We start from the raw sequence: 21,024 nt of genomic DNA, 5'->3' as shown, positions 1-21,024 counted from the left end.
TCTGTGTCTCTTTACTCGTCTTATGTATTGCTGGGGGGGGGGGGATTCAATATATAATTAATATGATATAATATATATAATAATATAATATATATATATTTTTTGCAACTATATATATCGAATCGTCCTCGGCGAACGATTGACGGAGCGCGTGCGAGTCGGCTTATCGCTATGGCTTATCGCTATAGCTTGGCTGGATTAATTTGCGGCTGCTGTACTAACCTCTTCCTCCTTTTCAGCATTTCCACATTGTTTCGATGTGGTACACTAATCGTTCTGCTTGTATTTTTCAGGTTCTCACCATATATTTCCCCATATTAGTTTTAATTTATCCGCTATGTTTCGCTGGAACTGTCTCCCATGCAATTGGTTGCCCGTCGAGAATAATATTGTGTCAAGGACACAGGAATTGGAGGAACTGTTTATTCAGGCTCTAGAGCTAGAAGAGCGAGAGCAATGGACGAACGAGATAACGATGATAGCACATCTTGTGCCTCACAATGGCAACAATTCAGAGATTTTATTTATTGAGAGATATATTCAACCACAGGAAGTACTTTGGACCAGAGAAGAAACTTGCTTTAAAAAAAATCATTTTTATAATTGATAATAAGTAGGTTAGATATGGGTGTGGTGTTCCTTTTTGGTTTTTCTTTTTCGTTTTCCAGAGTGGTGGTTCCAGCAGCCCATGATCTCGAAGATACGGACTATGGAGTGCAGCCGTTGGTTCTCTATCATCAACAGATGTGGTGATATTTTTCTTTCTTTCTTTCGTAAGATTAGAAGGCAGCCAAGATTCTATACTGAAACGCCTCTGAGGCTTCTGGAAGAAAATGCTCCATGGAAGAAAATGATTGGTGCATCTTTAGGATAGGTTGAACTCTCATGCAATTAGTTGCCCATCAAGAGCAATATTGTGGCAAGGACACAGAGATCGGAGGAACTGTTTGTTGAGATCAGAGTAGCTAGAAGAAGCAAGAGACCAAGGGAACAAACGAGATATGATGCTCACGATAACGAGATATGCTCACGATAGTACATCTTCTGCCTTATAATGTCAACATGTCGGAGCTTTTACTCATTGAGAGATATATTGAACCACAGCAAGTACTTTGGACCAGAGGAAGAAGAAACTGACTTAAAAAAAATCATTTTTATAATTGATAATGATAAGTAGGTTAGATATGGGTGTTGTGTTCCTTTTTGGTTTTTCTTTTTCGTTTTCCAGAGTGATGGTTCCACCAGCCCATGGTCTCGGAAGATACCTGACTATGGAGTGCAGCCGTTAGTTCTCTATCAACAGATGTGGTGATATTTTTTCTTTTCTTTTCTTTCGTAAGATTAGAAGGCAGCCAAGATTCTATACTGAAACGCCTCTGAGGCTTCTGGAAGAAAATGCTCCATGGAAGAAAATGATTGCTGCATCTTTAGGATAGGTTGAACTCTCATGCAATTAGTTGCCCATCAAGAGCAATATTGTGGCAAGGACACAGAGATTGGAGGAACTGTTTATTGAGATCAGAGTAGCTAGAAGAAGCAAGAGACCAAGGGAACAAACGAGATGACGCTCACTATAGTAAATCTTCTGCCTCATATCAAGTCGGAGCTTTTACTCATTGAGATATATTCAACCACAGCAAGTACTTTGGACCAGAGGAAGAAGAAACTGACTTAAAAAAAATCATTTTTATAATTGATAATGTTAAGTAGGCTAGATATGGGTGTGGTGTTTCTTTTTGGTTTTTCTTTTTCGTTTTCCAGAGTGATGGTTCCACCAGCCCATGGTCTCGGAAGGACTATGGAGTGCAGCCGTTGGTTCTCTAACGTCAACAGATGTGGTGATATTTTTTCTTTTCTTCCGTAAGGTTAGAAGGCAGCCAAGATTCTATACTGAAACGCCTCTGAGGCTTCTGGAAGAAAATGCTCCATGGAAGAAAATGATTACTGCATCTTTAGGATAGGTTGAACTCTCATGCAATTAGTTGCCCATCAAGAGCAGTATTGTGGCAAGGACACAGATCGGAGGAACTGTTTGTTGAGATCAGAGTAGGTAGAAGAAGCAAGAGACCAAGGGAACAAACGAGATATGATGCTCACGATAACGAGATATGATGCTCACGATAGTACATCTTCTGCCTTATAATATCAACATGTCGGAGCTTTTACTCATTGAGAGATATATTCAACCACAGCAAGTACTTTGGACCAGAGGAAGAAGAAACTGACTTTAAAAAAAAATCATTTTTATAATTGATAATAAGTAGGTTAGATATGGGTGTGGTGTTCCTTTTTGGTTTTTCTTTTTCATTTTCCAGAGTGATGGTTCCACCAGCCCATGGTCTCGGAAGATACCCGACTATGGAGTGCAGCCGTTGGTTCTCTAACGTCAACAGATGTGGTGATATTTTTTCTTTCCTTCCGTAAGATTAGAAGGCAGCCAAGATTCTATACTGAAACGCCTCTGAGGCTTCTGGAAGAAAATGCTCCATGGAAGAAAATGATTGGTGCATCTTTAGGATAGGTTGAACTCTCATGCAATTAGTTGCCCATCAAGAGCAGTATTGTGGCAAGGACACAGAAATGGGAGGAAGTGTTTATTGAGGCAGGGCAGACCGCTCTGCATAATTTCCACCAGAATTAATCACTTAGTGATGAACAATGGTGAACAACAATGAATGTCGACCAACATAAAACAAGAGATAGCTGGTGTGTAGATGAAATAGGCATCATTTTCTCGAGCCTGAAAAGCAAAGGGCACTGACAGAACGAACTGGACACTGGGAATGAACGGACTGAACTGACCATTGAGGATAATTTTATGGCTGCCACTTCACAGTTCATAGATTAATGAGCGTTCTTAAAGGCCAGGCATTTTAAAATGCTTTGTTTCGCTGTTTCTGACCTTTTTTCTATTTCAGAAGCAAATACAACTGGAGCCGTATCAAGCACATCTAGCATCTTCCCTGCTTCGCTTAACTGGCCTTTGGAAGCTCTGGACACAGGGGCGACTAGCTCGGACTTCCCAGGGGGGCAAATCGAAGTGTATCTGTGGGAGTGCAGCCAAAGGAGACAGTGAGACGTGAGTGATGCCTTTATAACTATAGGCTCACGTGGTGTGTCCTGGGCAGACTTCACAGGGATCGGTCCCGGCAACTGCCTTAAAGGGTCTGAGGAAAACTCAAAAACTGATAACGCCTGTTTGATGTTCTCCTGCTATAAAAGGCTCGTTTTTATTCGCAGTTGTCACAGATACATAGTAGAGCCGGGCGAATAGCAAAATTTCCATTGTGTATAGTTTACGAATATTTCACTTGCACTGCGAATGGAACCCGAATAATTTCATATACCCTTCTCGTTGTTCCAGCCTCAGAACATAAATTCTCTCAATTTCTTAAGATGGCGAATCAAATTTTAAAAAATCGGGAAACGCCAAATTCGAGTAATTTTGCGTACGTACCCCATGATGAAATATTTTGTGGTGTTGCATGGATTAAATGCTGTTCTGCTCCAAACATCCAGCATAACATATTGTAAGAGAAGTGCATTAGTGGGATGAACTACGTTGAGAGAGTCATGTTCCATGCGGCCTGCTTTGTGTGAATCTCCTCATTTCTATCATTACTGTGCTTTTACAAACTTGCACATATTTCCATCTGCTGCTGAACATAACTCCGAAAGTTTGGAGTACATTTACTGGAACCTGCAGTGTCAAGAGTACAGTGTTGTACCATGAGCTCCCAAAATCTGTAGACTTTCATGCCAGAAAATCGTTAACAGTGTAAAGCGGGCTTCACGGTACGCTCGAGTGTAATGAGGTCAAGCCGACTTGCAGAATGGAGCCGCACACCAAAAGAACAAGGGTGGTAACGTGAAGTGGGCTTCACCTAACGCTTGGGTGTAATAAGACGAAGCTGACTTGCAGAATTGCTGTAGCGATATCTCGCTTCAGAACTATTGGAAAAATATTCGAAAATTTTGAATACTGAAACTAGGTTGCGAATAGCATTTGATTAGCATCAGATGTTAATTTCATGTTGGAAATTTCGAATAACTCTAATCGCCCACCGATTTATTTCATACTTGTGACTGAGTACAAAACAGATTCGACCTCCAAAAATAAATCACTGAAGTTTCAAAAATTGTCAAGCAACATGAAGTGAATGCCCCCGGCTGCTTAACATCGAAGAGGCTGGTTTTCGAAAACACTTGTTTTTTTTTTTTTTCTTCCCTGTTTGCGCTGGTCACGTGTGCGGCTCGACGCTGCCGGTACCCCTCGAACGATACGCGGAGGGAGCTCTGCCGCGTGTCACAGGTGTCAACAGCGGAAGCCTGCTTACCGGCACCCTGTAAGGATGCACTGTCATTCAAAATGCCTGCGCAGTACTTGTTCGGTACACGGTAGTTTATTGCGGTATTGCACTGAGTAGAATTCTAATGTGATGCGTGGTTGAAGCAAATAATTTTCGGCAAATAGTCACGTTGAATTATCACACATTTCTGGGCCCTGTGGTGGTCCGTTTAAGCACCTCATAAGCAACCACACCTACATTGACTACTTTTTGTTACCGGTGCAGGTCTTTCCGAAGAGCCAGGAGCGCGGGGACTACCAGACTCCATCAACGCTACAACATCGAAGTGTCAACCTCAAGTGAACATGTACTCGTGGATATTGTCTTTGTGCTTCAAGCACCTTCAGTCAACAGCTACATGTCATCCCACAGGACGTAACGCTGCAACTGCTTAGCACACTATGGACAACATATTGTTATATTGTTGTGTGGTTTAGGTTTATAGTGTGTGTGACAAGTATGCAATTGTTTTGTATCATGAACAAACTTGACCAGCGGAGCTGGGAGGTATGGGGCATTGCTCTGTACCGGCTGCACCTTCTGCTTGGTTTTCCTGGGTTTTCCTCGCAGACAGAGACGAATGTGGGTGCAGTTCCCATAAAGTCGGCCCAGGACGCACTTTCATCCCCCCCCCCAATGGCAGCAACCGCATGCCTTGGACGTCCATGAAGCATCTTTTGCGTTCCCTTTAAGCTTCACTGCGACATGGCTCGCACCATGCAAATGACAGTCGACCATTTTGCATGTTGCGTGGATGTTTTGAATGTGTTTTTTCATGTCACGTGCGCACGTTGTACATACCAAACCAGGACCCCCACCAAATTAAAGTCGAGGAAACATGAATCATTACTTTTAGCCAGTACAAATTTATTCAATCATCAATCAGTCTCAAAGATTCTGGTATGGTATTGCAACAGGCACGTGTCTGTGTGTATGTAGCATGTGCGTGTATGTGCATGAGCGTACGTACGCAAATGTTGATGTGTCTGTTTTTAACTCTACTAAACTGCCGTGGTTGAATGTCATTTGCCGGGCAGACTTTGCTGCAGTGAAGCCATTATTCGGTTCGGTTATTTCAAATGGTCAGGTTGGATCCGCCTGGTTATTTGAAAAGCAATGTTTAAATTATACCCTCGACGCTGTGTGTGCCTTCACATGCACTATATTATGGTTAAATAATGTGCAAGGATTTCTTTCTGATATTGAATAGTTCATTGGGAGTGTTTCAGTGATGTGTATTTTGTACATGCTGATGCTATCTGATTATTGCGTGAGATTTCTGTGTATTAAGTACATTTTGTATGTGCTGATGCTATCTAATTAATGTATAATGATTGACTTGTTGTGTATTAAATGTGTGTGATTTTCATCTTTCTGTACATTAAATTTCAGGTGCTTTGTCTCTCTTCACTTAGTGTTCTGTGTGTTGAATGCCAGTAATGTAGCCAGAAAAGTATTTCTAGAGGAGTTTGGTGAAATCCTCCTCTGCATGTGAAGTTACATTTCCCTTTCCCAAATGTACTACCAAAGGTGAGAGTGCATTGTCAATCCAGTAAGCAAATACGGATGGGCAGTTATGAAAACATGGTTGTGAATTGGACAACTTACAACACGAGTAACTTTCTTGTCTAATTTGATATGCAAGAATGTGCAAGTGGTTTATTTAGATTTCAAATACCCCGTGTTCCTCTGTGGTATAGAAGTGTAGCAAATCATTTTTCATGTGGAGGATGTCTGCTTGCCAAATCCACAAGCTATGAAAAAAGTTTTGATTCTTTCAAATGGTTTAAAAATGGTTTAGAAAATCTGATGTTCATGTCCTAAAAAAAAAAAAAAAAAAATCTGCATTGTGTCAAGCATGTTAAAATGTCTCGGCTTGTAGAGGTGGAACACTTTGGAAACTTTTTGCAAAAACTCAGTACTGAAATCCTGTGAATGACCTGTGAAAGTGCATTTGGGGTAGGATCTTTGTTGCAAGAGGTAACTGTTGAAGATGGTGTTTATTCCGTTCAAAGGAGCTAGAATGAACGCAATGTCTGTCACGCGAGTGTCAGTGACTCATCTTCTTTGTTGACAATAGAATGTTGACATAACATTCAACAGTAACAACAAAAATATAAAACACTGAAGCAACATCTTTATATTTGACTTTGGAGAGTGGGGAGGGTCATTGCCACAGGCGATACTCTACCCCCATTGCTGGTGGGGATGCGGGGAATAAAATAACGAGCCCCTTCACCATAACGATCGAAGTCCGATGGTGTCCAGAACAGCTTTGAGCGCAGAGCTTTGCTGGGCTGGTTTAGGCCAGGGACCAAGCAATTTCGATAGGGCTTTTAATGGTTACAAGCTTTCATTCAGTAGGACTGCATTTCGTCAGGTAGGTAGGTACCTGACGAAATGCAGTCCATGTTTGTCGTTTTGTCACTCTGTGTACCAAACAAAGATGTGTGAAACGTGGTAAAAAGCGATTAAATCTAGAGTGGGGTCATATCTTGTGTGTTTTATTGTTCCGATGTATTTTTTTAGACTCGCCTCCACCTCTGAGCTTTCTAACTCGAGCCTACTTAGATTTCGGTTTCTGTTCCGTGGTTGTCAGACCTGTCAAGCCATAAAACACGTGACCGTGTCTTTAATTGGTGAGTTTATTGGTGATTTCAAAGATATCGTGGTTACCGATGCCTTTAAATGGAGCCGAAATCCCAGAGCTTCGACGCTCTGTTTCGGAAGTCAGCAACATAAACATGAAACTCCCCATTGGCTTCTGGCGATGGAACTCCCCATTCATAATCTTAAAATAAAGTTGTTATTGTTGTTGCCCAATAAATGCATAAAAGAGAACTGCAAGCAGTGCAGAGAGAGGGTGGATCAGGAGCATCTTTTCTAAAGTAAGTATAGCCTGCTTTTCCTACTTTCATGTGTGTGAAATTCTTCCACTATGTTTTTGAGCGAATTAAGGTTGTCTTTCCTTGGCCGTGCAGCTTTGTCCATCAGAGTGCCAATATGTACAAACATAGCTTTATATTTGTAACATTCACCCGAACCTATAAATTTCAACATCAGAAATATTTTACTTACACAGCATTGACTAGAGGGCATATGCCGCAAGGTAGCATGCCGCTTAGCACCCACCTTATCCCAGTTACTTATATTTGTTTGATCCCATCTGCCATGCCTTTGTTCAACCATCTGAGAAAAGATACCGAAAGAAGCAGTGCAAGTTACTAAGAAAATAGTTGCATTTCAGATACGAGTACACACACATATAGGAGCACCTTGTATTTTCCTCAAGAAAATACAAGCACTCAGATATTTTCACTCTGGGAATATGGCAAGCAGATGCTGCACCATCCCATGAACAGCTCCACTCGGCAAGGCTCTGGGGATGCATGCACCTGCAGCTGGAGATCCTATAGCTTTTTCCGACACATTTGAAGGTGTATTATACGTGTGCTACATAAAGATAAAGAGGGCACTACTTCTGTTGTTTCTGTAACATTGTTAATGAAAATTTGTCGCCTTCACAGACTCCCACAACAACGCACGGAACGATATTCGATATGGGTTCAGCGACTTGAGGAAGTGATCGTGAAATCCTACACTGACTGCAAACACGACCTCATGTGCTCCACTCGTTTTCAACAATGTCAATTTGACAGCAATATCAATTTTATCCTGCTCATGCTTGTGTGCAGGTCATGCAAGAGTATACCAACAGCAAAGTGTGTCCCAGATGCAAACCTCTTCAAGCATTTGCCATGGAGCCATGACACAGGAATGGCTTCACTTGGGCCATTCAGTTGAAAGTCTGCTTGCAGTGTACTTTTTGCTTGAGCGAGGATTTTCAAATCCTATCCTTTAAAAAGTAAAGTACTAATTAAAAGTACATGATTGCTGCATAAATGTAATTTTTAAAAGCCAGAAACGCCAAAAAAAAAAGGGTGGTCAGACAGTTTGTGTGAGGCATACTCATCTAGCATATGTTACATGACTAAAATTCATGTTCTAACCACAAAACTATGGCTTATATTTTTGTGCAATTATTCCAAAACCAAGGAAGAATTTCCAGCAAAGTGCGCGGGCACTGCGACTGTCTACATCAAGCATGTATGTGCTACAACATGTTCTACATCGTGGCTGCTCAGTCGATCGTCTCTTTTATATGGGGAGTACCGACACTGACAGTGCAGCGTGGCGTGGTGAATGCTCCTGTGTAATACAGTCACAGCTTGTTACAGAGAAAGTCAATACAATTGTATTTTCACTGAAACAAAATAGAATCACCTCTTGATTGATGAAATTCACAAATTCCTTTATTTTATTAACAGTGCCCTCACAAACAAAACCCATTTCCTTATTTATTGCAAAATTATAAGCCTCGCTTTATGAATATCAATTAGTTATATTCTGCAGGAATATTGACCATTCATAAATTGTGTGTTAATTGTATTCGATACAATAAAGTAGACCACTCATGATCACCATCCGTTCTTTGAATATAGAGGTGTACCAGTGTCGAACAACGCCTGTGTACCTACAACATTATATTTACGGTCTGACTTTTTCAAGTTAAACTCATCTCCTACTGATTATTACCCCGAATCAGTTGGGCCCCAATTTTGGTTGAACATGATCTCTGTCTGGACTCCAATCATGTATCATATCCACTAATTAGTGGCAATATGAATGCATATGTATGATGTAAGATTATTTTAGTGCAAAAATAAACTATGCAAGGCACGTTTGACAACATTCAGCATTTGTGACCATTAACTGCGACAACTGTATATTTGACTTCCTTTACCTGACGTCCAGTTGCACAGAGACAAGAGAAAAATTACGAAGCTTATAACACCCAAATGCATCAGAAGCACCTGATGTCATCCTGATTTACAGATGGGAAACTGAAAGACTGTACCTCCACATTTTTCTTCCCTTTTCTAGGAAGCATACCTTAAAAAAAAGATTGACGCAAGTATAGTTTGCCCAGACGTAGCGCTGTAGAACAGCATCCCATCCACAACTACGTTTTTACATGCTCCTTGGCAGCTGCAGCTACATGTCTGTCGACTACCCCGTGAAACAGCCTAATTTTACTGTACTGTTCTCTAATGAAATCGTGACTCGCATTGATAAACAGATTTTCTTTGTTGCAACAAAGTTGTGTGTTGCTCTCTCATTCACCAACACATTTCCCTCTACTTCGTGCATTCGAATAGCTATTCTGCCTGAATCACGGCAGATTGTGATATCGCACATCGACCTACAGAGCTCTGTGCGAAGTACCGTCAACATGCGCATTCGATGCAAACAACTTGATGCATCTGTTAATAGTTCAATTGCATGATGCAGCTAGTACGATGATCCATATGCTGCGTACTTCACTTCGCTAAACTTGAAACGAATTCACAAAAAACGAACGCAGGTCATTTTTCATGGTAGAAGAGTTAAATGGCACGCAAATGTAAAGGCCACAGCACCGACAACACTACTCCAACAAACGCGACGACGTAAACAAGGCTTGAAGCCCGGAAGCCACAAATCACCAATTTCACAAAACTGTGCAGCATACTGTAGATCAAGAACTTCGAAAAATACGTTTCCTCAGTTCACAAAACGACGATTTCGCATTGTCTTCGCCTTCGCTGTGCTTCTTGTTGACATTAGGAGCATTTAGGCTTGGCTTGGACAGGTTGCCAGTTTGATGGCTTGGATTGAGTCTGTAATCCACTTGGATCCAAACAATCATGGATGGATGGATGGATAGTAGGGGCACCCCTGGCGGGCCTCTTTGTAACGAGGGTCCAGCAAACAGCGAACTGTGCGGACATGCCAATAAGTTTCCTGCATTTCAATTTCAATGCCCTTTCAATTTTCAATGTTCATCCAACTTTAGGCGCAGTGTGCCCAGACACTTTATACTTTGCGCCAAGTATGGGGAGAGATATTTCTGTGCTAATAACTGTGGGACGTCTGATGGCTGCCGCCGCCATTTAACGCGCTGAATAGGGAGAAATGCATGGGAAGATGGCGACTTACTCCCACCTGACAACGACGGAGGCAGACGACAATTCCCGACGTGCCTTACGCTCCCTAGGTGGCGCTTATCAAATTTGCACCAACAATCCACTACTTTTGCAGATTGCGAGAGGTATCCATTTCAATCCCATCCAATCCACTTGCCACCCAAAATGGCGCTGTCCCTGTTGGATAGGGGGGCAAATAGTGAGGATAGACTGATTGATAGCGCCCCATATTTCGAGACTTCATTGGTCGAAAGCTGAGAAAGTGGGTGGAGCTTCAGGTTGCTTCAGGTATAGGCATGACCCATTAATGGCCAGACTCTCTTTTAATATACGGCTCTGCTACTCTGCAGTGCCGTGTATGCCAAAGGGAGTCTGGCCATTAGGAGGAGCCTAAAAAAGGGGCTCGACGTGTCAATCAAATTGAGCGTTTTTCATTGGCTGCTGTTTTCTATGCGGGCCGCCATGACACCAAAATTTTCCCGAAAATGGCGGCGTAGCTTGGAACGGCGAAGCGAGGATTTCATGACAATTTTTTTTCACAAATTACGTCAATTTTATTCCGTAAGTGTACATTCTGTTGCAATTACCTTGCAAATCACCTTTAAATTACGCTCCAGTGTCGATGTTTACCTGAAAATAATATGTTTCGTCGTCCTTGTTAGGCCTAGTAACGACAGCGATCACAAGGAAATAGCGAGAAAAACGCTACAAATGGCCAAAAAATTTCATTTTATGACATACTTTTATTCATATACACACCTTTGCCCGTTCTTGGTTCAGTCTTGTTATGTTTCATAGTTAAAATACGTATAATACCGGCAGTCTGTTCCAACTAGCGGTTCTGCGGCCAATCAGTTCTGCTAGCAAGCACTTCTGCTTCTGCTACTTCTGCCATTCTGCGTCTTCCCGGCGTGCCCCTCACCATCCAGATGGCGCCGTTAAAAGTGGACGCAAAATCCATTATGGTGCTAGGTCGTCAGGAAATATCCTATTCAATCTAATCCAATCCAGTTTCCCGAAAATGTCGGCACCCAGTTAATACAGGTAATATATAGCTTGGATAGCCTGGGGTTAATAGCGAACTGTATTTTGGCTCGTGATTGGCCAGAGAGCTAAAAAAGTGGGTGGAGCTCCAGGTATAGGCATGTTCCATTAATGGCCAGACTCCCTTTGGCATACACGGCACTGCTACTCTGCAATCAGGAGCGCCCTCTGGCCCAGCCGAACAGCCCTATAGTGCCTATAGTGGCCGCGTTCCGCGTCTCGTGATATCTCGCAACGCGCGCGACTTGTAAGCTTGTAATTTTAATAGCTTCGCACCCTTCTCTGGGTCGGTTTCGTGGTGTTTAGGTGTGCAAAGCATGTTCTATTCTTGAGTATGGACGCCTGCGGAACATCTCGAAGCAATCGGCCGAGTCTCATGGAAGGGGTTGGAGGTCGTGTCATGCGAGGTCCCGACTGGAAATGGGGAAAACAAGACGGCGGTGAGGGCCATTTAGGAACTGTGCGCAACTTCGAATCTTCCGAGGAGGTTGTTGTCGTATGGGATAACGGCACGGCAGCTAACTACCGCTGTTCTGGAACCTATGACCTGAGGGTTGTCGACAGTGCTCCCACAGGTAAAAGACAAAATAGTTCATTCCCATAGTAGGTCCTGACGTTAAAGGTTTAATTGTTGGGAAAACACGCGGGCCGTCTGCTGTTTTCCTTTCATTCATTCATGTTGTCATACCAACATCTAATCTAATCTAATCAGTCCTTTCTGCACCACTGACAAGAGGTAGCTTGTAAATGTCATCAGCAATGTTTACGTCTTCAGAAATCTGCCATGCGTCACAAAATTGTACCTTATTTTGCCTATTTTGTTGACCTAGGCATAAAACACGAGGGCACTATGTGCGACGTGTGTAGACAGCAGCCCATCTTTGGAATCCGTTGGAAATGCGCCGAATGTTCAAACTACGATCTATGTTCCATCTGCTACCACGGTGACAAGCATCAACTGAGGCACCGCTTCTTCCGGATTACGGTTCCAGGCACCGAACGGTGAGACTTTCTCTCACTCTTCTGTGTGTTAACCAAACGAGTGTAAACCGTGTTCATCCCATTGGAAAAAGCTAGTTGATAGAGGCTCATAAAGAAATCTCAAGAACATGAGATGAAGGGAAAATAAGGGTAAATTTACTGGTTGTGACAACTGACATGAGTCTACTGTAAAACTCTTATTGTTTCTTGGGTCCTTGATTTTTGCCAATTTTAAAGGAGCACTGAGGTGACCCCCCAATTTTTTTTTTTTCCGTTTTTCGGTGCAGAACGTTTTCCAACGAATAAAATAAGTTCCTGCGAAAGCGCGTTGGGCATTGGTAACGTACAGAGCGAGGGCTCTGTTCTGTGCCCCTTTCGAAAAACCTTCTCCTCTTGAAAAGAGCGCATCGCAGAATGAGAGTGACGTACTCTACTCCCCTTACGTGACCAGTGACGTACAGCGGCTCAGCTCAAACATGTATAAGCGGCAAAGAAAAAAACAAAGAAACGAGTCCTTCACTACGTCGCGAGAGCAAAGTGTGTCCGCGGCTGAGGGGGGGGCTTTCTCCAACTGTTTTTTATAAATTCGATCATGCATCTATAACGCACCGCAGAGCGAAAATATTTAGCATGATGACTCCTGGTGGACAGCTTGACAGACGAGGTAGGATCCAATAGGGGGCACACAAAAATTTCTAGCAAGATTTGACACTTGGGAAAAGTGTGCTGGGATGATAAACTTGTGCGACGTTGCTTTTATGAGGATCTGCTAGGGGCAGATTTTGGCACTCTGTAAACCAATTAAGGCACGCATTTTAGCATCTACAATTTGCATAATTTAGTGGCTGCAAAATATTGATGTCACAAAATTAAAGGGTTCTACTGTATATTGGAGCACTTAATTTGTGAGTACAGTATCGCGCAGTCATTTCTCGAAAATTAATACGTGACAAATATTGATGAATTTATAGTATCCAACCCACAAGGGTTGAATGAAAGCTCCCACAATAAAGTTGCCATAAAGCTACCCAGATGTGTTTCAATCGAAATTACCTGTTGTGGGTCCCACCCACGACACTTTGAAAGTATGGCCTTTCACAAATGAATTTGTGTAAGCACTTTTGCTGCTGCGAGATTCTCGTTGGGATTAGCTGCAGATCCAGTGTGTTTTTGGTGAGTCTGAAGGGGGTTTTACAAAAATAAATGTCCAATTTCAGGTTTCTACTAGAACCTCGTCGCAAAAGCAAGAAACTTGGTGTGCGTGGGATCTTCCCTGGTGCAAGAGTAGTACGTGGCGTAGACTGGCAATGGGAAGATCAAGATGGTGGAAATGGGAGACGAGGAAAAGTGACTGAAATTCAAGATTGGAGTGCAGCAAGCCCACGTAGTGCAGCCTATGTAATTTGGGACAATGGGGCAAAGAATCTCTATCGTGTTGGTTTTGAAGGAATGGTTAGTACACAACTTTTTCTTCTCTTTAGTTCATAAAACAGCTGGCATACTTTCTTCGCACACAATTGATTCATGTGTCCATTGTTAGAAGAACCTTCGTAGCCCTCTTGCTATACTACTGGGGTCCAGAATATTTCTTCTCGTACACCAAACTTATAATCTCTATGTCTTCATACAATTGACTCATGTGCAGGGTCGTTAACGGAAGCATGAAATGGAAACTACCCTGATTCCAAGGGAAACGAAAATAGAAAGAGAAATGAAGATATTTTCATTTCCGTTACGAGGAATCAAAACGGAAACTAAATCCAAGGGCTGTAACGATAACGAAAACACAAGTCATGGATTCGTATGTTTCACAGAATTTGTGCCAGTGGACGTCACCCACCACACTTTTGGTGGCTAGTACTCATCGCAGATTTTAGCTTACCCAGACAAGCCAAACTCAAGTCAGTACCTATAAGCAACTTGCACAATAGACGAGCAATTGTGTGCTCCACAACTAAAACGAAAAAAGACAGTGGTTACGACTGCTTTGCTCTTCTGTTAGTTTTTTTAGCGATGGGTGGCTGGCACTGTATCGATGAGTTGCCGTATGATGAGCAGGGATCATGGTAATGCATGCCTGTGGCATTCTCATATCTTGTGTGGAGTTTTGGAAACAAAAGGTGAACATCAATACTGATATTTTTATAAGTTGTAGAGCTTTGTAAGTCTTGCTCAAAACTTAAGCGGACCACGAAGCAATCAGTCCAATTTGTAACTATTGAGCACACCCCAAAAAGTTTTCGAAAATAGCTTCGAGACGAAAACATTAACAAAATATTGCCTCGGAAATGGAACCCGCTACCAAAAGTAGCTTGTAAACGCGAGCAAAAAAATAGTCAAATTTTTCTTGTACTGAGAACAGGAACTGAAATATTGTTATTTTCGGTAACACACTCTGTTCATGTGGAAGCAGAGAAAACCAGAGTCCGTTGTTAGAGGGGCTTCGTAGCCCTGTTGCTACACTACTGGCTTCAATAGTATTTCTTCTCATACACTAAACTCAGAATGTCCGTGTTTTCATACAATTGATTCACGTGGCAGCAAAGAAAACCTGAGTCTGTTGTTAGAGGGGCTTCGTTCGTAGAGTTCCATGTTCAATTTTGGCACACAATAAATAACGCAAGCTGCTCCCTCCCTCTCTAATGGGACAACAGTCATGTGCAAACGGATTGTGTGCCTCCTCGTGATAGCCTGCTTGTACGAACAACAAGGAAATCCCTTAGTAGCATTGGCGGTGCTTCATGCACAGGCAGTGTTGAGAACGTTCGTACAAGCGGGCCGAGATTCCACTTTCTTCTTGCACAGTGAGCGCTACAAATGCTGTTTTGGGCGTGTATTCGGAGTAAGGGCCTGGTTTTTCTGCAGTTTTCTGTGGCAAGTGCTTGTGCATCTAGGCTGACAGAGATATACGAAAACAAACTCTTTATGAACTTGCATGACATAGAATTAAAGTGTCCACAAGTCCAAAATGCAGTTGTAGGAAAGCATCACGTGGTACATTGTGCTGTTTTAACAGTAGCATAACACAGTTGACACAGTAACAGCAGTAAAAGAGTTGGGCATTTTCATAGAATTCTTCAGTACCGTAATGCAGTGATGGTCAGTAGTTAACTACATGTAGTTAAACTACCTGATTGTAGTTAAAAAGTAGTTATCAACTACTTGCAGAAATGTAGTGGCAACTATAAATTAAACTACTATTTCGAGTAGTTAACTACAGTAGATAGGTTACTGTAGGCACCAACTACTTCCGATTTTGCCGCAAGCTTTACGACGGGATTGTGCTTCCTACTTTTACCTCGAGGTACTTGTTTTGATGAGAACGGAGGTGCAGGGCAATTGTACCGTGTTTGTGTACTAAATCTTCACTTTTAATGCTTGTCTAGTGAAGCCTCATTTGTATGAATTTGCATTGAAACTGCATAGGATGGCTACACGATCGATCATCGTGGCTAAGCGGAAATATTTTACGGTCCGCAATCAGCACCCACCACAATATTTGTGCGTGGCGCATTGATCTGTGACGAAGGAGCCTGAGTGTACCGTAATTCCACGCGTATAAGCCGCAGGATGCGTTTTTAGAAATGTTTTGAAAATTTTCTGGCAGATAAGCCGCAGGCAATATGAGACGACTGATTTGTGCGACAAACGAGACCATAGAGAAGGCCATAAACCCTGTGATCCATGCTCCGGGATCGGCATAGTGTACAAAAAAGGATGTTTGTGTCCTTCTTGCGTGTTTGTCATGGAATTGATGGGTCAGTGGTCTTCCAGAAGACGTAAATCACTGTCACCACTTTCGTTAAAGTTGCTTGGGGGAATGCACCATGAAGATCAATCTACTCGAATGTGGACCCGTTCCTGTTACGCACTGTTCCTGCATCGGCAGAGCACTGCTGTTCCAGAAACACTGCCGGCCCTTTCGTTAAAACCGACGTATGGGGCAAATACCAGGAAAAAATAGTCATCGGATAAGCCGCAGAGCGCCCGTGAGAAAAAAAAATCGCGCATAAGCTGCAGCTAATACGCGTGAAATTACGGTAAATCTCGTGCATGGTCCGTCGTATGTTGTACGTACCTTTATAGCGGAAGCTTTCACTCCATAGAAAATATCTCCGCAGCAAGCTCTTTGTCAGCGCATAATATACAAGAGACAGGGAGAGGATTTTATGACAGTATGTGAACTAAGCAACGTAGGCACAAGAGTATATTGTAAGTATCATTATCACTGCTTGTGATTCATATTTAGGTGTCCGAGAACACTACAAGGGATTGGTGTTAATGGACAACGTGAAGCAGTTATAGATGTAGTTAAAATACATTGCAGTAGTTGAAGAAGTAGATTTAGCTACTCCCCTGAAAAGTAGTTAAACTACTCCATTCCAGAGGAGTTAGTAGTTGTAGTTAAACTACTGTAGAAGTAGTTAGTGGCCATCACTGCCATAATGACCTTTGCGCTCTTGTTTCCTAGGTGGGAACATTTAGTCATCACACTCTTCGTCTTGAGGAACATGCTAGACGGGATATCATTGATGGGAGCAAAACAGAAGTGGTAAAGATTGGGTGGATGTGAGCTTAGCCAGTGTTGCCAACAGAAGATGCATGGTACACGTTTGTTTTCCTCAGTAGGTGGTGCGGGAAAGGGCGTTATGAGCCATAGGTACGTCCGCGTCCGGCACCAAAGCTGTGTTCCTCAGTCAAGATTTGTAGTTGGACGAAATTCCATGTAAAAGATGGAAAGTAATTGTTTTGAGGCTGGAACATATAAAGGCACAAACACAACATAAGCCTCAAGGTACCTGGGGACAACTGCCATATTTCTTTCATATAAAACCCCGGATTCTGTGATGCATCCTAAACTCTGCCACGGAATTGCGGAAAAGCCAAGAGACTCAGGTGGCACTTAGCGTAGCGGCGAGGAGTGTATTTCTAATGATGGAAGGCACTGTGTAGCTAAAGTGTCACACTTGACGCAGTTCTACAAAATATATATGCAGTGGATGGCAACTCATCAAACTTAAAATTCCGGTGCCTGCTTTGTGCCGTGTTGAAGAGGAACCTAGAAATTTATGAAACTTCTGACTGAATCTTGCATCCGAGAAACCCACATTCATCATATTTTGTATCTATACATTGACAAAACATGACAAATTTTTGTGGGCACGTTGGTTGGATGTCGTTACGTGTGTTGCTGTGAATTAGGAGCTTCTTTACAAATAGAAAAGAATGGCACAATTATGTAGCATTTTCTCAAGTATTATGTAGAGTATAGCCCCTGGCTTCCTATTCATCATCTTAAGATAAAGTTGTTCTCAAGACGTCCCAGCAATAACTTTATTTCTCTCCACAGGCAGACTTGAAGGTCGTCAACGATGCCAAGGGTGGCACCGTGTACAGAGACCACCTCCCATTGTTAGGTAACTAAGCACTAGTTGTTTTGCGCATAAATTCTTCAGCATCACTTGTTGACAGGTGAATATGGTCATGGAAAGTCTGGCATCAACGGTTTCCAGATTGGAGATCAGGTTAATGTTGATCTAGACTTGGAGATAGTGCAGAGTCTGCAACACGGACACGGTGGCTGGACTGATGGAATGTTTGAGGTACACTTTTTGCTTTGTACTGGTATTAATTGCATTCTCATAGAAGTAGAGTTTCGATCTCGTTTAATTATTTTATAATTGTAATCCCAATGAGAACATCTGCTCTCTTCAGTCACCTCATACCGGTGCCATTTTCAGAACAAAAATCCGTTCGATAGATCGTCCGCAAAAAAATTTGTGAACGAATGCGATTTTTCTTTATTTTTTTTTTCATTGCGCATCTTCAGAGACGCGTCTTTCCTTCACCCCCGATGTGAGAGGGTGAAGGAGCACAGTGCTGCCTCATGCGTCGAAGATGAGCTTTAGCTTGCGTAAACAAAACAAAAACAAATGTATCGGGTGACTCTATCAGAACAGCTCTATCTCGGGTTGCATTTTCTGTTTTCTTTTAATCTTTTTCTAGGACACAAGATGCGATAGTGTGCTCTTTCACCCTCTCACATTGGGGGTGAAGGAAAGACGCGTCTCCGAACATGTGCAATGAACAAAATAAAGAAAAAAAATGGTGTTCCTTCACAAATTTTTTGTGGACGATCTACCAAACGGATTTTTGTTCTTAAAACGGCTACGATATGGGGTCACCGAAAGGAACTGTTGTTCTCATTGGGACAACTTAGTAGCTTTTATAATTAAAAAGTTAATTATTGAAATTTAATTAAAACATTGCCTTAGGAGTTTGCTAATGCCCTCTTAAGGAGTGCCCTTCAGCATATGCTATATTGCAATTGATTTCATCTCGATGGGGGGGAAAAGTGATACTATATATATATATATATTTTAGATATGTTGGCATTTAGCTGGGACACCCTGTATAAACGTTGTAGACCTCCTATACCTTCATGTGTTCTATATCTGGGCAACAATCATTATTGCCAGTGTAGCACAGTGCAACAACAGCAATACAAGAAAAGTGCACCTTCTGTACATGTTTAGTGCCCCTGAAAAATTGCACTGAGCTGTGTTTGAACTGTGGTGTTTTAGTTTTCAAGTCAAATGCCACACTCATGGTAGTAGTTGAGAAATGTGTGATAGGAGGAGCACCACTTGAGGACTCAAACCTTCAATTATCACATGACACTAGTATACGTAAGGGCACTGTGATGTATTGACAAAAAGCAGTGACAGAAATGACTATGTATAATCACAGAGCGTTGCACCTGCGCGCCAAAATTTGCACTTGGACTGCTGGTCTGTAGGCATAATAAAGCATAAAAAATTTCACTACAATATCTTTTAAAACTCGGTAGACATACGCGTGCAAACACGGCAAAACTGAAACACTCTAATTCAGGGCCGTGTTTTCTCGATTCTGTTGCACGAAAACTGTTGAGTAGAAATTTTTCATTCTACCGCTGGTGATCATCATGTACGATGAGCTTATAAATATAAAACATTAATGAAAATCTGGTAGGTCGATGGGACCTCCTTGCCTGAACTGACGTAAAACCGGCCTGCTATTTGTTCCTATGCAAGTGAGATTGTTGTCTCTCCACAGTGCCTCGGAACTACTGGCACGGTCATAGGTGTTGATGAAGATCACGACATTGTTGTATCATACCCCAGTGCAAACAGGTGAGTCTACCTTTACCTTCTCGTAGGCTTACATTTTATGTCGTTGTTTGTAGTTGTTTACTGTCACCAGGAAGATATATTGGTGGCATCCAACATAAAATACCATCACCTTAAAGCACGGAGTAAGAAGACTAGGAGATGAAACTTCACTCTCTCCCGCAACCAGAGAATGTACGAGGAGCGCGCGCTGCGCGGCCCGGCCCGCCGTGCCATCTGTTGCACGAGGACGCAGAATTTCCGAAGCATGCGGTCACGTGATACTGTCGCTTGTCCGGCGGCGTGACTAAACCACGTGAAAGCACGTGAATTGAACGCTAGAAAAGAAGAAGAAGAAGAAACGCTTACTCGATCATCGTGCTCCTGTTGTCTGCTCAACAGAACCGAGAGGCAAGAGAATGAAATTGTTTTCCGTTGGTTTCGCTAAACAGGAAGTGCTATGTAGTTGACAAGCGCGACCTTTATGGCCAAGACCAACTTCGTTCACGTTCATTAGCTTGTCATCGTCCATTGAGGCTGCCGTACGGCTCGCGAAAAGCACTGCTTTCCCCATAGCCTGCCATGTAAAAGCGCAAAATGGAAGACAGTGCCGCCGTGCCATCTGTCGCGTAAAGTCAGCAACTGCCTTTTTTCTCTCCCCCAACGTGACAGTCTCTGGTCGCGCGCCGGCGCTTGCTTCTATGGGCAGTTTCACCTCCTAGTCTTGTTACTCTGTGCCTTAAAGTAAGCTAACTCGCACCCGGTGCAGAGTGCATGGTGGGAAACAATAAGAGAGAAGAAAAAAGAAGGTTGAGAGTAATGCTTCACTGACTGATTCACCCTTGCTTGCACTAGAAATGCAGTGCTCTTTGTAGTCTCTATTGGAGACATCCCAAAGCAGTGCATGTGCATGCATTTCCTCAATCACGCATGCACTAATGTCGACCGACATTACTTTGCACGACACTATGATTGCACAGACTGATCGTGACCACTCCACCTTTTCTAAAGGACTGCGTTGGTGGTATGTCCTGATTGGTGTTTTACATTGCTTTCTGGTGTTGCGCCGGATGATCAGGACCCAAATCTGGCAGAGATGGTCGCGAGGAAACAAAGGGAGCGGCGGTGCTGGCCCTTTGCGCTACAAGAAATGTCTCGCGCAACATGAAAATCGCGCTAGTTGTCGCTCCACGTCATTCACCCTTTAGGCAACAAGATAGACAGACTTCTGGTTGCCTCCCAGATGGCCGAAACCCTGGTGGATGTGAAAAAAACGCCTCAAAACTGTGGTAGCCATGGCACATGCAATTTCGTCTTTAGTGTCCTTCAATGTATCTTCATTGTCCTCAAGATTGGCTTGAGCTGCAAAAAAGCACCTCGTCACCAGATGCCCCGAATCACTGTCTTAACGAGAATTTCCTTGCGTCCCCTCACTGCCATTGAAAAGTCAGGGAAACTGATGTCTCCTACACC

The 21,024-nt window shown here is 42.7% G+C and overlaps 1 protein-coding gene and 1 long non-coding RNA gene across 2 annotated transcripts in view; both read left to right on the top strand.

The window, feature by feature from the left end:
• The first annotated feature begins 711 nt into the window (after window positions 1-711).
• LOC135397522 (uncharacterized) lies at window positions 712-5,759 on the top strand. Its single transcript, XR_010423647.1, has 2 exons — window positions 712-3,079; window positions 4,575-5,759. It is a non-coding gene; the product is annotated as an uncharacterized LOC135397522 (long non-coding RNA).
• A 5,850-nt stretch (window positions 5,760-11,609) lies between these two features.
• Window positions 11,610-21,024, top strand: part of LOC135398739 (E3 ubiquitin-protein ligase MIB1-like) — a 116,841-nt gene continuing 107,426 nt past the window's right edge. Inside the window, exons 1-6 of the mRNA XM_064630128.1 lie at window positions 11,610-11,994; window positions 12,250-12,421; window positions 13,618-13,852; window positions 17,751-17,817; window positions 17,873-18,003; window positions 19,499-19,575. Coding sequence (XP_064486198.1) covers window positions 11,754-11,994; window positions 12,250-12,421; window positions 13,618-13,852; window positions 17,751-17,817; window positions 17,873-18,003; window positions 19,499-19,575 — 923 coding nt within the window. The 5' untranslated portion in view covers window positions 11,610-11,753. The remainder of the gene's footprint in view (window positions 11,995-12,249; window positions 12,422-13,617; window positions 13,853-17,750; window positions 17,818-17,872; window positions 18,004-19,498; window positions 19,576-21,024) is intronic.

Source organism: Ornithodoros turicata, chromosome 6, assembly GCF_037126465.1.
Source record: "Ornithodoros turicata isolate Travis chromosome 6, ASM3712646v1, whole genome shotgun sequence".
NCBI lineage: Eukaryota > Metazoa > Arthropoda > Arachnida > Ixodida > Argasidae > Ornithodoros > Ornithodoros turicata.
Note: the sequence above shows the minus strand (reverse complement) of the source record. Positions and strands in the feature narration are given on the sequence as shown.